The 14,713-nt window shown below is 37.3% G+C and overlaps 1 protein-coding gene across 15 annotated transcripts in view; it reads left to right on the plus strand.

Annotated features, from left to right (window-relative positions):
* The window catches only part of EIF4G3 (eukaryotic translation initiation factor 4 gamma 3), a 315,733-nt gene that overhangs the window by 189,945 nt on the left and 111,075 nt on the right, over positions 1 to 14,713 (plus strand). For 11 of the 15 annotated variants that reach the window (XM_047873067.1, XM_047873072.1, XM_047873077.1 and 8 more), the window contains 2 exons: positions 4,269 to 4,377; positions 11,712 to 12,551. In XM_047873067.1, the coding sequence (XP_047729023.1) occupies positions 4,269 to 4,377; positions 11,712 to 12,551 (949 nt within the window). Of the gene's footprint in view, positions 1 to 4,268; positions 4,378 to 11,711; positions 12,552 to 12,648; positions 12,838 to 14,713 lie in introns of those variants that run through there. The other 4 variants (XM_047873080.1, XM_047873065.1, XM_047873073.1 and 1 more) reach the window with 2 other exon arrangements.

The raw sequence follows: 14,713 nt of genomic DNA on the forward strand, positions 1-14,713 counted from the left end.
GGGAGGGGCACCTGGGTGGGCTCACTTGGTTAAGCTTCAGACTTTGGCTCCCATCATGATCTCAGAGTTCAGGTTCATGAGTTCAAGTCCCACATTGGACTCTCTGCTATCAGCATACAACCCTCTTTAGATCCTCTGTCTCTCCCCCCCCCCCCCCCCCGCCCCTCCCCTGCTCATGTTTTCTGTCTCTCAAAAATAAACATTAGGGGCGCCGGGGTGGCTTATTCAGATGAGCGTCTGACTTTAGATTAGGTCATGATCTCATGGTCTTTGGGTTCAAGCTCCATATCGGGCTCTGTGCTGACAGCTTGGAGCCTGGAGCCTGCTTCACATTCTGTGTTTTCCTCTCTCTCTATCCCTCCTCTGCTTGCACTCTGTCTCTCTCTCAAAGGTAAACATACACTAAAAAATTAAAATTAAAAAATGTTTTAAAGTGGGAAGGAATATTTTTGTTACTTTCCCTCAGCATCACAATCTCTCAGCTACATCTCTCTTGTTGATAGCAGTAAGGCACAAGGAACATTTCTGTATTAAGAAATGCTAGAGGGGCTCCTGGATGGCTTAATCAGTTAAGCGTCTGACCTCAGCTCAGGTCATGATCTCACCGCTTATGGTCTCAAGCCCCACATCGGGCTCTGTGCTGACAGCTCAGAGCCTAGAGCCTGCTTTGGACTGTGCATCTCCCTCTCTCTCTCTCCCTCCCCACCCCCCTCTGTCTCTCTCAAAAAAAACAAAAAGTGCTAGATGCCTGAAAGTTTTTATGGGACTCTATAGGGTAAATATAAATACATGATGCTGTACAGGCAAGGCTCCCCAAATTGTCTGCTTCCAAAGGCTGGGGTGATGTCTCAAAATCACTTAATTTTTTTAATGAACTACTTTATATACCTTTCTTTCTCTCCCTACTACCTTTGTTCTTTTTCCTGTTTTAAGAATTACTCTTACAGTGAAGCATTGTTATAACTTGGGAGAGAGTCCTATGCCAGAGTATAGGGACAGAGAAATGTTGGAGACTAGTGATTGATAATGTATTTTAGGAAAGACACAGCCTTCCCTATTTGTGAAAATTACGAAGTCATTCAGTCTTCTGAAGAGCTTCTTATAAACTTGATAACTAGAAACCTTAAATTCTAACCATTTGTTAGTTTTATAGTGTTAATAATAATAGTTAAGTTGGATTCTAAAGCTCAGACAATAATATAAGTAATCTATACACTAAGTGGGTAAGTTCCTGCACGAAGAATTTGAAGATTACCACATAATGTAAACAAACCAGTCTTATCTTTCAAAATGTCATTTTGACGACTCTGTTGTAAGCTTTAGTGAGTTTACATCATTAGTCTACCCTGAAGCATATAGGTATTTTTTTTTTTTTAATATTGTCTTCAATAAAGGTAGTGGTCATTGAATTAAATTACATTGTTCTTCATCTTTAATAAATTAATTTCTCATTAGTAGTCTCTTTTGACTTAAAAATAATACTTTTCAGGTTGCCTGGCTGGCTCAGTACATAGGGCATACGACTCTTGATCTCAGGGTTGTTAAGTTTGAACCCCACGTTAGGCGTAGATTATGTGAAGAAAAAGAAAATCAACAGTATTTTTCAGTAGTGTGGAAAATGTTTTAAACTTTAAACAGATATCTAGGTTAAGGTGGATTCTCTCAGAAGTTTTGAATGAGATGTCAGAATGAACAGTGACTCTTAGTGGCGAGGGATACGCTATTGTCTTGCTTAAAATGAATTTGTACATGGACAGCCAGAGGGTCCTATTTAGAATTATAGAGCAGGGTTGTTGATTTCATCAGGTCTCTTTCCATCAGGGTCTGAAGCAGGCTCCAAGCTCTGAGCTGTCAGCATAGAGACAGACACGGAGCTCAAACTCACCGAGAGATCATGACCTAGGCTGAAGTTGGTTGCTTAACCGACTGAGCTGCTCAGGTGCCCCAGCATTTTTAAAAAAAGAAAAGACGCTTGCAAGACCCCTCTTGGAAGATTACCCTGAGGCAAAGCCTCCCCACCTTCCGGGGTGTGAGGAATAGGGGAAGAGGGGGTATGTCTGTCCCTTAGGCTAATTAGTCAAGACTCAGGTCAGGACTTTTTTGTATGTATTTCATGAGGAAAAAATATGAAATTAGATGTTAAGCTAAAATTTAAGATTATCCTTAATTAAAATTAATCTAAAACAAGGTGAGCGTATTGAATTATATTGATGTGAATTTTATTTTCTTGATGCTTTCAGAGCCTTAGAGAATGTTAAAAGTGAAAAGACTTAATCTTTATTCAATTGTTTTGCATTTTACAGCTGAGGAAACCCAAGAGGTTCTTTCCTAGCACTTTGTGGTTCTATAACCATGTACTGGATACTAGTATTTGGAACTGTGATTTAACCAACAGGTTTACCTCAGTGCTTTCTTATAAATGCATATATATAAAATCTTCCTAGGACTTTAATTTAAAAATATCTGTGCAGTTATCTCTTTAATATGATTGCAGATATTTTAATCTGAGCTTGAAAAATTCTGATCAGTACAGATTTATAGATATCAGTAGCTTTTACCGTCTTAAACATTTCGTCTCATGTATAGATGTCATTCTGTCTACCTAAGTTCCTAGGTAACTGGAGTTAATACTTTCTTCCTTTTAGATAAATGGTAAAATTTACAAGTCTTTCTTTCCTGTTTAATAAATGCTAACTAACGTAGACTCTTTCCTTTGTTCTAGAGCTATTTTCAGCCTTAGAATTGAACTGAGCTTGTATTTTCATTTATAGCTCTGAAGTGGTCCTAATTTTTGAATTTTAATAACAGCTTTTTTTCCCACCAGTACTGAGGATTCAGAGTAGAGTAATCATGGCAGTACTTTTCATTTATTTGTTCATGATTCAAAGTGAAAACAGTAACTGACTTCATTTTTTTGTATATGAAAATATAATTTTAGTAGTCTTCATTTAGAAATAATTGTGGAATATGATGAGCACTCTCATGATCTAATGAATAGGTAAAATAATAGTATTTTCTGCATTCCTGTCTGTTATTCTGTACAGTCCAGATAAAATCAAATATAAATTGCATGTTCATTCTGAAAGCATTGTTACTTAAATGACATGATAAATGGTATGTATCTGAATGGATTTTTTAATATTAGTTTCCTGTGCTAAATGAGACTTAGAAATTTGAAAATATTGTTTATTGACTCTCACTTTTTTAAGTGGCCCTACCCACCCCATATTCATTCATACCTTAATTTTCCCTCGCATCTAAAACACACACATGCATGCACACACAGAAAATCAGAATTGTTCAGGGACTCCGCTCTGATAGCTCTGATAGAATTCATTGTAGGAGATTATAGCTATCCAAAAAAAAATGACCTTAGATTTCTGAGGAGAGACACTGCTTTGTTTTGTGGTTTTTGTGTAACCCTCAAATCCAGAACAAATACCTGCCTGGAAAGTGATATAGAATGAGTGTTCCTTGTCCTTTCTTTTGTCATTTTGTTCCCTCTAAGTTGAACGATGGCTGCAACTTTTTCAACCTACTCTGCTAGGATTTTGATGGCCACTTTTGATTCCAGTGAAGTGGTTGAGTGAAAATGAAGAGTTTCCTTTTAGCTCTGAAAAACAGATCTTTTACCTAGATATCTGACTCTGAAAAGATAACTGTCCTTCACCCAGAATCTAAAGACATTTTGAAGTGAAAATGCCTTAGATGAAAATGCATTTCACCCATGTGATTATATAGACAAATGGCAAAAATCACTCTTCAGTATTGTTTTCTTGAATCAGTGACTGGTTTTAAAACATCATATTTTGTTTGTCCAGCTTTGGTCAGATGAACCACTTTGCTAGTAGTTTGTAAGTGAAGTTGACCAGATCCCTTTGGTCTTTGACTGGGAGAGGTTAAATTACCTTTTAGATGTGATGTCTGTTGTTAGGTGGAAAAAAGTTCCTTCTTAGATGGAACCCTGGAGAATGCATTTATACTAATGATTTCTGTGCTTTCTTCTCTTGCTGTGGTTAATAGTAATCATCTCTTTTCCTTCCCCTTTCCTGCTGCCTCTTTCCTTTTCTTCCCGTTTTCTGTACTTTTTGAATTATTAAACTGGCCTATGTATTTTTTTCCTTGCTTTTTTCTTTTCTTTTTGTTTTTTTTCTTCTAATTTTGTGATCTCCTGCCCCACTCTGTCTTCCCTACTTGCTTGGGTTCCATGTTGCTAGTTTTTATGTTCGCACGCTCATTATCACCCTTTTTTGTACTTCAAATCCCAGCAGCTGTCCAGCCAGGTCCCTGAGCACAGCCCTCTGGTTTATGGGACTGTGGAGAGCACTCATCTTGCTGCCAGCACCCCTGTCACTGCAGCTAGCGACCAGAAGCAAGGTTTGTGTATAACTGTTTTGTTCCCTCCTTTTTAATTACATTCCCCTCAGCGTTTAAGGGTATGAGCAGAACATCTGAAGCTTATTTAGATACTAAACAAAACTTTGAGATGGAAAATCAAAGTGTTCTACCTCTAGGAAGGTAAAGTAGGGTTAAGTAAAATTTTTTCCTGTATTTTATTAATGCCTCACTATCTATTTATTTATAGGTCAAAACTTGGTTGCCTGAAGCTGTTCTGGGTGGGTGTGTGTGTGTGTTTAGGGAAAACAGTGTTGGGGAAATAAATCAAAGTATATATTGCTTTATAAGAATAACACCGTTTTATTAATATATTTGACATGTTCTTTTGTATCTTGCTATTTTAAAAAAAATTTTTTTTAATATTTATTTATTTATTTATTTATTTTTTAAATTTTTTTTTTTTTTTTAATGTTTATTTATTTTTGAGACAGAGACAGAGCATGAACGGGGAGGGTCAGAGAGAGAGGGAGACACAGAATCTGAAGCAGGCTCCAGGCTCCGAGCCATCAGCCCAGAGCCTGACGCGGGGCTCGAACTCACGGACCGCGAGATCGTGACCTGGCTGATGTCGGACGCTTAACCGACTGCGCCACCCAGGCGCCCCAATGTTTATTTATTTTTAAGACAGAGAGAGACAAAGCATGAATGGGGGAGGGTCAGAGAGAGGGAGACACAGAATCTGAAACAGGCTCCAGGCTCTGAGCTGTCAGCACAGAGCCCGACGTGGGGCTCGAACTCACGGACCGCGAGATCATGACCTGAGCCGAAGTCGGCTGCTTAACCGACTGAGCCACCCGGGAGCCCCTGTATCTTGCTATTTTTAAAAACATGAAATATTTCTTAGAAATTTGGCTCTGTAGCCTCAGTTCTGTAGCACTCAGTTTATCCTAGCTCCGTTTCCATCATGTATAGTATTTGGTCTTGATGAGTACTATGGATCACAGTTAAACCAGGGTCCCTACTCCTATGATGAATACTATGGATCACAGTTAAACCAGGGTCCCTACTCCTATTTACCTTGAACATGAAGTGTAAAACATTGGTTGAAATAAGTGTACACATTGCCTTTTGGATTATAAATAGAAAACTGTAGGGAAGTTTCATGTCAGAAAATGAGATATCACAGTCTCTCTTTCTTGCTTGCTATGTTGGATTTAGGTTGACCTTAACCAAAATTGGGGAACAATTGTCTGTCATCAGGCATAAGGGAAAGCAAGTGATACTGAGCATGCTTTGATCATGTTTCTGACTTCTTCTAAGAATGAGTGGAAAGCATAAGTGATTTCTAATTTTTTGAATTACTCCTTCCTCCCTTGTTAGCTGGCTGTTACTAAATGGACTTTCTAAAAAATTACTCTTTAAAAGGTACTTGGGAATTGGCACATAACCTACGGATGGTATTGAATGTAATTGATTTTTTACTGGACTGCAAGTTAATCATACTTAGAAACTTCTGTTTGATTTCAATGTTTTCTACAGCATACAAAGATAATAGGATGTATTTTCTCTTTAGTATTAAGGAACCTAGTAAACTCGAACAGAGACATGTCCTATATTTTATTTGTTTTATAAGATTGTTTTAAACGAAAAAATAGGTATCAAACCCCAACCTGGCATGCTTCTAAAAGTTGTACTGTCAGATACGTCTTCTGGCAGTGTTCAGAGATAGACTCATGCATGCTTAGAGTTAAATTTTTTTTTTTTAATTTTTTTTTCAACGTTTATTTATTTTTTGGGGGGGGGACAGAGAGAGACAGAGCATGAACGGGGGAGGGGCAGAGAGAGAGGGAGACACAGAATCGGAAACAGGCTCCAGGCTCTGAGCCATCAGCCCAGAGCCTGACGCGGGGCTCGAACTCGGACTGCGAGATCGTGACCTGGCTGAAGTCAGACGCTTAACCGACTGCGCCACCCAGGCGCCCCTAAATTTTTTAATATGAAAGCCGTTCACCTTTCAGGAATGCACTTTGTAGGTATTATGGAAGACCACTTTCTTTCTCCAATGATAGAGTGTTTTTGAGTCAAGAATCAGAATGTTTTTAAATCTAAGTAGAAAAGAATTTTCAGGGTATTCTCTTCAAAACTTTATTAGTTTTGCAGAGTTGTAATCCCTTTGCTAGTTAGAATTATGCTAAGTATATTGACTACTTAACCATCACATAAGGCCTCAAACCATACCTATCCTCTATGCAAACTTCAGCTAGGCCACGATACAAAGAATTCATAAGATGTCTTAATGATGGTAGCTCTGCCCTGCTACAATTTTTAGAATATAAAACACCCTCACTTTGTCATATTTAGGTCTTGATTTCCATAAGGAAGAATACAGAAGTATTGGTTTCCTCTTGGTTCTTTATGTTTAGTGGACCTTTGAAAAGTAAACATTTCAGATTGATGTTTGATATAAATATGAGTGGATTGAAAATGTTTTATTTTACCTTGATGGAAAGAAAAACTTGAATTTTAAGTGTATTTTGTAATATTTATAAATAACTCTTTGGGGGAGGGACTATTGCCATCTCCTTCTTAGTACCAATTATTTTCCAGAAACCTGAGTTAATTGTAATTTTCCATTTCTGATTGTACCTATAGCTTGCCGATATTTAGAATAGTTTTCAGAGTAATTTTTATTTTTTTTTTTAATTTTTTTTTTTCAATGTTTATTTATTTTTGGGACAGAGACAGAGCATGAACGGGGGAGGGGCAGAGAGAGAGGGAGACACAGAATCGGAAACAGGCTCCAGGCTCTGAGCCATCAGCCCAGAGCCTGACATGGGGCTCGAACTCACGGACCGCAAGATCGTGACCTGGCTGAAGTCGGACGCTTAACCGACTGCGCCACCCAGGCGCCCCCAGAGTAATTTTTAAACCAAACGTATGTAGTCAAATAACACTAGAAAGGGCTCACCAATTGTCAGAGAATTTTTTTATAGTTAAAAATTTTTTTAGTTTTCTTCTTAACTATAGGCTCCTTTTGAAATTAAAGTAGGATGCAAAAATGTGCTGTTTTCAAAGGTTGCTAGGTTACTTTAAGAAATAATAGATTCTGCATTCTGCAGTCAGTTTGGTTTTTCTCTCAATGAAAATGTCATTATTGTGGGTTTACATTGGGTAACAGAATCTCATGTTAGCCCCAAACTCTCGTACCAGCTTGATTCACCTAAATACTCCTTTTTCCATAAACCTTTTTCTTTTTCCTCAATTGGAAAAATATGGGATTGGAATCATTTTCAAGTTGCAGCGCTGGCCAGTTACATGACTCTGGCATGGCAGATCCATGACAATATGACAATCTGTAGAACACTCCATTTCCCAATCTGTAAAATAGGAACATAATACTTTCTACCCCAGCGGTGGTTGTAGGAATTAGAGGACACTATGTATATATGGTATTTGACCCAGTTCCTACTGTTGAGTACTTAGTAAATGTTCAGTACCATTATTAAACTTCTGGTTTCTCAGAGGTTTTGATATGAATAGCTGACATGGTTACATGAATGCCAAATTGTGACATTTCCCATTTGTTTGGTGCTTTATAAAGATATAAAGACACAGGGAAGACCTCACCTTGGTTTGTAGAGGGAAAACCATTGAAGATTGAGTTAATATCATCAGTTGGTGTTGATGATACCATACATTCAGTCCAGTGTATGGAGGATATGGTATGAACAGTGAAATACAAATACAAGTTTTTGTGCCTTAGTCTTAGTTTTAGTGCCTTTTGAAAGCACTTAGTATAGAGTAGGTATTCAGTGAATGATACTCTGTTGTAATTCAACCATTTCTAGTAATGTAGTTCAATTGGGGCTCCCCTGGAGTTTAGGACAGGACTGTTCACTGTCACGTGAGACTGTCCCTCAAATTGCAGAACGCTTACCATTCCTGGTCTCTGCCCATTAAATGATAGTAGTACCTTCTCAGTCATGTGAGGCTCATGACAACCAAAAGGCACCTGTCTACACAGTTGGTTCCATTGCATTCATTGTAGAAACTATGGATACGTAGAGACTTTCCCACGTGCATATGCATATGTTAGTAGTATATGTATTTTTAAATTACCAAATTAGGCTTATTCTCTACATAGTTTTGTGCCCTGCTTTGTCAAAAAACATATCTTTTATTATAAACAGCTTTCCATATCATTACTCTTTTAAAAACCTATTTTATTATTTATTTAAATTTTTAAAAATGTTTATTCACTTTTAGAGAGACAGCACATGTGCTTGCACCGACAAGTGGAGGAGGGGCAGAGAGAGAGAGGGAGTGAGAGAGAATCCCAAGCAGGCTCTGTGCTGTCAGCCCAGCACAAGGTTTCATCTCACAAATCGTGAGATCATGACCTGAGCTGAAATCAAAAGTTGGATACTTAACCGACTGAGCCACCCAGGCACCCCTTAAAGCCTATTTTAAATGATTATACAATATTACCATTATATGGCCCAGGCTATTATTTGTTTAATAAATTCCTCATGTTAGACATTTAGTCTATTTATCTCTCTTACTTTGTTGCTATTATAGTGTTAATATAAATCTACTTATATATTCTAAACCTCTGTCTTTGCTCTCTCTTGCGTGATTATTTCTTTAAAACATTTTTTTAAGAATGGAATTTTCAGTTTCCTAAAGATGGCCAAATGATATAAATATTTTTAATGCAGTATATTAGATTTCAAACTATCATGGCTCTGTAAAGCATACTCTTAATAATAAAAGTTCTTGGATAAAATCAGTGTTCTGTATTTACTGTAGTATACTTTTCAGCTTTCCGTACTGAAATTTGAATGAATTAAAGGAGTTTTATATCAGAATGAGGAACTCTCAAAATAAGTTCTTTGTTTCTAATTTTCTTCATTTTTTAATTAAAAAAATTTTTTTTTCAATCTTTATTTTTGAGAGAGAGGCAGATAGAGTGTGAGTGGAGGAGAGGTAGAGAGCAAGGGAGACACAGAACCTGAAGCCTGCTTCAGGTTCTGAGCTGTCAGCACAGAGCCTGATGCGGGGCTCAAACTCAAGAACCACGAGTTCATGACCTGAGCTGGTCAGATGCTTAACTGACTGACCCAACCAGGCACCCCTTCTGATTTTCTTCATTTTAGATTTTTCTCAAGAGTATATAGAAATTTCAGTCCTAGTTCTGTTTTTGTTTTTAGTCTCAGTAATTTTATTTTTCAAAATTAGTAATAGAATTGACATACTCTTACCAAATTATTAATGTGAGAATTATATTTTGCTGTTTAATTTGCTACAGCTAGGTTTCATTTAGTGGTCATAAAGGGTATTATTCTGATGTGTTTTCACAGTGTTATAATTTAATCTGGGTGACCATCTAGCAGTTACTCCAGTAAATTGATGATTATTTTGATGAGTGATATTTTAATAAATGTGTATTTATTATATTTATTTCACACACATGTAATACATATAATAGACAAATTTTTTTGGAAATATTTTTTTCTCTTGCCCTGACTACTTAATGTGAGGGATTTGGTTTTGTTTTTTGTGTTTTTTTTTTTTAACGTTTATTTATTATTGAGAGACAGAGAGAGAGAGAGCATGAGCAGGGGAGGGGCAGAGAGAGAGACACACACCGAATCTGAAGCAGGTTCCAGGCTCTGAGCTGGCAGCATAGAGCCCGACGCGGGGCTCATACTCACAAACTGCAAGATCATGACCTGAGCCAAAATCAGACACTTAACTGACTGAGCCACCCAGGTGCTCCAAGTCTGAGGGATTTGACAGTGAGAGCCTAACGATCTTATTTTTCCTCTTAAATAAATATCTAGAGTTCAACTTAAGAATCACTGATCTCTACACCCGGGAGTTAAAATGAATTTTAAGGCCAACAGAAGTAGTTGCATCGAATGAATTAGCCTTTAACAACTTAATGGTAGTGTTTACCACGTGCTTCTGTGATTAACAGCATATTTTCTTTGATAGATTTACTTAAGTACAATAATTTATCGTAGAGACTCGTTTTCACTGATGGGTAAAGATTTCTGGCAGAGAAAATAAAGTTCAATTCAGTTTAGATGGTCTTTTAGTAGTTCTTAAAATTTTTGTTTGCATTTGAGAAACATACTCCTAAGTATCTGTTTTTCTGATGGAGCCTATTTATCACTCTCCAGAAGCACAGCTCGAAACCAGCCTAAATCTTCTCTGGCTTCATCCTCCCAGGGGTGAACCACCTATCAGTTTACGTGGAAGTTTAGAGCATGGAAATGTTCATGAATTACAGTTTCTTACATGTTTCTGGTACCTTTACTGTGATTATCAGTCTCTCTCTCTCTCGCTTCTATATGCAGATACATTTATATATTCTCAAATATTTCATATGTATTATGTTCTTTTTTATTGGACTTGGTTATCTGAATATTAACTTTGGCATTTCCTTTAAGAATTCTTTTTACAAGATAAGTTTTCATTTTTATATTTTCACATTATTTCTGGTTATATAAATGTTTCTTTCAAAAAAACTAATTTATAAATGAATTTTTATATTCAGGAACTTGATTTCATAGATAATAAATCACATTGATAATAAATGATACTTTGATAGGGGCTCCTGGGTGGCTCAGTCAGTTGAGCGTCCGACTTCAGCTCAGGTCATGATCTTGCAGTCTGTGAGTTCAAGCCCCACGTCAGGCTCTGTGATGACAGCTCATAGCCTGGAGCCTGTTTCAGATTCTGTGTCTCCCTCTCTCTCTGCCCCTTCCCCTCTCATGCTCTGTCTCTGTCTCTATTAAAAATAAATTAACATTAAAAATCTTTTTTAAAAAATGATACTATGATGGCTTCTCTTAAAACATGGTTTTTTATACAATATACATTCTTTACAAAAATTCTGCTAAATGCAGAAATGTATAAAATAAAAAAATAGCAGTCTATAATAATTTAATCTGCAGTTATTTGTCCTTTGGATGTTCTGCCCCTATAGTGTATCCTTGGTAGAAAAATCTTCCATAAGGAGCAAGATACAGTAGAAATGAAGGTCTCTACTTTAAAAGAAAGCCTCATCCCCATTTCCATAATGGCTTCGCTTGTTTTGATGAGCTTTTCCATTGCATTCTTGATATAATTATTTGATTAATTGATTCCTTCTTTTACTCTAAATTAAAGTGTATATTTATTGATGACCAAGTAACACTGGGTAGAACTAGAAAATATGACCGTGTTTTTGGAGTGGCAGAATAAGTCTAATATTGTGGTGTGTCTTCTTTTGCCCATGATTTTGGGTAAGAGATGAAAAGAACTGGCCCAAGATAATACAGTATAATCTCTGATTCTTAAACTCTTTTTTGTTTTTTCTTCTCCAGAAGAGAAGCCAAAACCAGATCCAGTGTTAAAGTCTCCTTCCCCAGTCCTTAGGCTAGTCTTTAGTGGAGAGAAGAAAGAACAAGCAGGCCAGACGTTGGAGACTACTGTGGTAGAATCCATGCCAGAGCTTCCCCTGCCTCCATCACCTACCACTGTTTCTCCACTTGCTCGAAGTACCATTGCTTCCCCCACCTCTGCTGCTCTTAGTAGCCAGCCAATATTCACCACTGCTGTAGATGACAGATGTGAACTCTCTTCCTCAAAAGAAGACACAATTCCTGTACCTAGCCCCACATCTTGCACAGAGACATCAGATCCATCACCAACAGATGTAACTGATGATGATATATGCAAGAAATCTTGTAGTGTAGCACCTAATGATATTCCACTGATTTCTAGTACTAACCTAATTAATGAAATGAATGGAGTTCGTGAAAAATTACCAGCCTCGGAGAGCATTGTGGAAATAGTAAAACAGGAGGTGTTGCCATTGACTCTTGAATTGGAGATTCTCGAAAATGCCCCAGAAGAAATAAAAGTGGAATGTGTCCCAGCTCCCGTTACCCCTTCCACAGTTCCTTCCTTTTCTCCATCTCCTCCAACTCCTCCAGCTCCTCCTCCTCCCACACCAGCCGGTGTTTCTGCTGCTGCCACTAATGTTAGTATGGCTGGTGTTCCCACCACGGTCCCTAGGGTCTTAGAAGAGGACGAGAGTGTGAGAACTTGTCTGAGTGAAGATGCAAAAGAGATTCAGAACAAACTAGAGGTAGAAGCAGATGGGCAAACAGAAGAGATTGTGGATTCTCAGAACCTAAGTTCAAGAAAGAGCCCCAGCCCAGGTAAGCTATTCTGTCATTAATTATTTTATGCTTGCTGAACATGAAAAAGAAGCAGTGTTTGTGTTATTTTTAATTGGCTACTTTCCTTGACTTCCAGAAACATCAAATGAATGCTGAAATTCGTAGTCTGATTTCTTCAATGGTGTGTTTATGCTTTTAGTGCAGCCTGCAAAAGAGTCACTCCATTGTCTAAAAATGCAAATGAAATTTCAAATATACAAAATGCCTCCAAGGTATATGTCACTGTACATGTGTTTTTTTGTTTTGAGTTTTGAGTTTTTTTGCCTCGTTCTTATGGATCAGGTCCTCAGGGGTTAATTTTGCAGCTCTGGGGCTTGGAAACCAATTAAAACCAGCTACCCTATAGTTCCTAATCCTATCTTCTCAACATTTTGAAGCCCTATCAATCCTAAACTTTAGAGAACTTAATCTTGGATTTAGAAAAACAGCAATCAGAATGTCAAAGTTTATAACTAGTTTTGAAAAATAAAAGTGTCCTCTCTGATTAACTTGCAGGGAAATTTAATGCTCTTCATTTTTTCCTTTAAAGGTTTCATTTTTTCCTATGATACGAATTTTATCATTATAATTTTATAGTCTTATATTATCAGAGTATTTTATTCTTCCCAATTAAAAATTACTTATTTAATGTAGCATCACCTAGGATCGTAGAAAGTAATCACTGGATTTTTACAATTATCATAAGAACATTACATGAGGCCTATCAGCTAGAGTCAGTAGGACATAATAATATGGCTTTTAGCAAGTCCACATAGCCCATCTAGTGCAGTAGTGCCCCGTGCAGTCTGATTTACTCCCGGTGTACCTCTCAAGTTAAATGACACAATTTGACAAATGAATGCTCCCCCAGCAGTTGATCTAGAAATGCACTTGGTTTTAGTCATCAACATCCTTGGTATTTATTGTCTGTTTTGAGCTGTGTAATGGGTAGGGAATCTTAATCAAAAACCCAGTCCTCTTAAGATACACCTTTCTCACACAGCTCACTTCTTGAGGCGTTTTCCTCATAAATGTGTGAGAGTTGTCCGGTTCCTTGGAACAGTAGAACATCTAGTTCAACAGAGTGACCAAAATGGTAAAGCAAACACTGAAAGGTAGCTGGGACAAGGAGTAAATGTTTGTAATTCACCTGTATCCTCAACAGACTGGCCTCCGTTGGCATCTGTGTTCACGGTGTCGTCACTGTTTGAGGAACCTTCTTCCTTGGTGGGGTGATGACCTAGGCTTCATGAAAAAAAAGTTTTGATGGCTATAGGTGAATGCCCCCCAAAGAACACTTGTTTGTTGGAAAACAATAATTTGTTTGACCCTTAATTGTTCCCTTTCACTTACCCAACTGTGAGTTGTTATCTCACAGGAGAAGCTACTTGAAGACAAATGTTGTAAAAACATCAAAACAAATGACAGAAAGAAAAACAAAGTAATCATTAGGGAATAAAAGTCAGAGATACAAACCGTACCTGAGGCCTGAAATAAGTAAAGACAGCCCACACCAAACTCATACTTCTACTCATTCCTGACATCGTTGGTTTTTGTTGTTGATGTTGTTGTTGTTGTTTTTAAGCAGTATGTTCGTTAGGTGGCAAGACAGCCCTCAGATATAGATGCACAAACGGATTTTAGGTAATTAATTTTCATATCATGGTTCTTTTTTTTGAAATGCAATTACTCTTGGAGTTAGTAATACTAGCAGCTTGGTAAAAGAATAGATACTTCAGCAGTGAACCAGAGGATAGGTAGAAAAGAAAGAACTGTCTTCTGCATGGTGAGGGGTGAGGGTAGACTTTGGGTGTCAGGAAGTAAAGCATCCTGGCATTTTTCTCATTCGATGATTTTTTTGGCATATAAATGTATTTGTAAAAGAACTGGAAGTGCTATAATATCCTTTGATTTCTTACACTTGGCAGAATTCAAAGTGAATGAACCTGGAAAACCCATGTAACTCTAGCATTTTTAAAATGATAAAGCTACCAAAAACATTCCTGGCCCTCTCATTCCTATACAAATATTTTTAATGTCATTGCCACAAAAGTTAACATTAAAACCTTAAATTATCATCATTCTCATAGATATATCCACTTGAAGTTGTCCTGTTCTTAATAATTAGTCTTATTTGCACTTACCCATTTAGGACCTTGTTT

This window comes from Prionailurus viverrinus, chromosome C1 (assembly GCF_022837055.1).
Source record: "Prionailurus viverrinus isolate Anna chromosome C1, UM_Priviv_1.0, whole genome shotgun sequence".
In the NCBI taxonomy this organism is placed as follows: domain Eukaryota; kingdom Metazoa; phylum Chordata; class Mammalia; order Carnivora; family Felidae; genus Prionailurus; species Prionailurus viverrinus.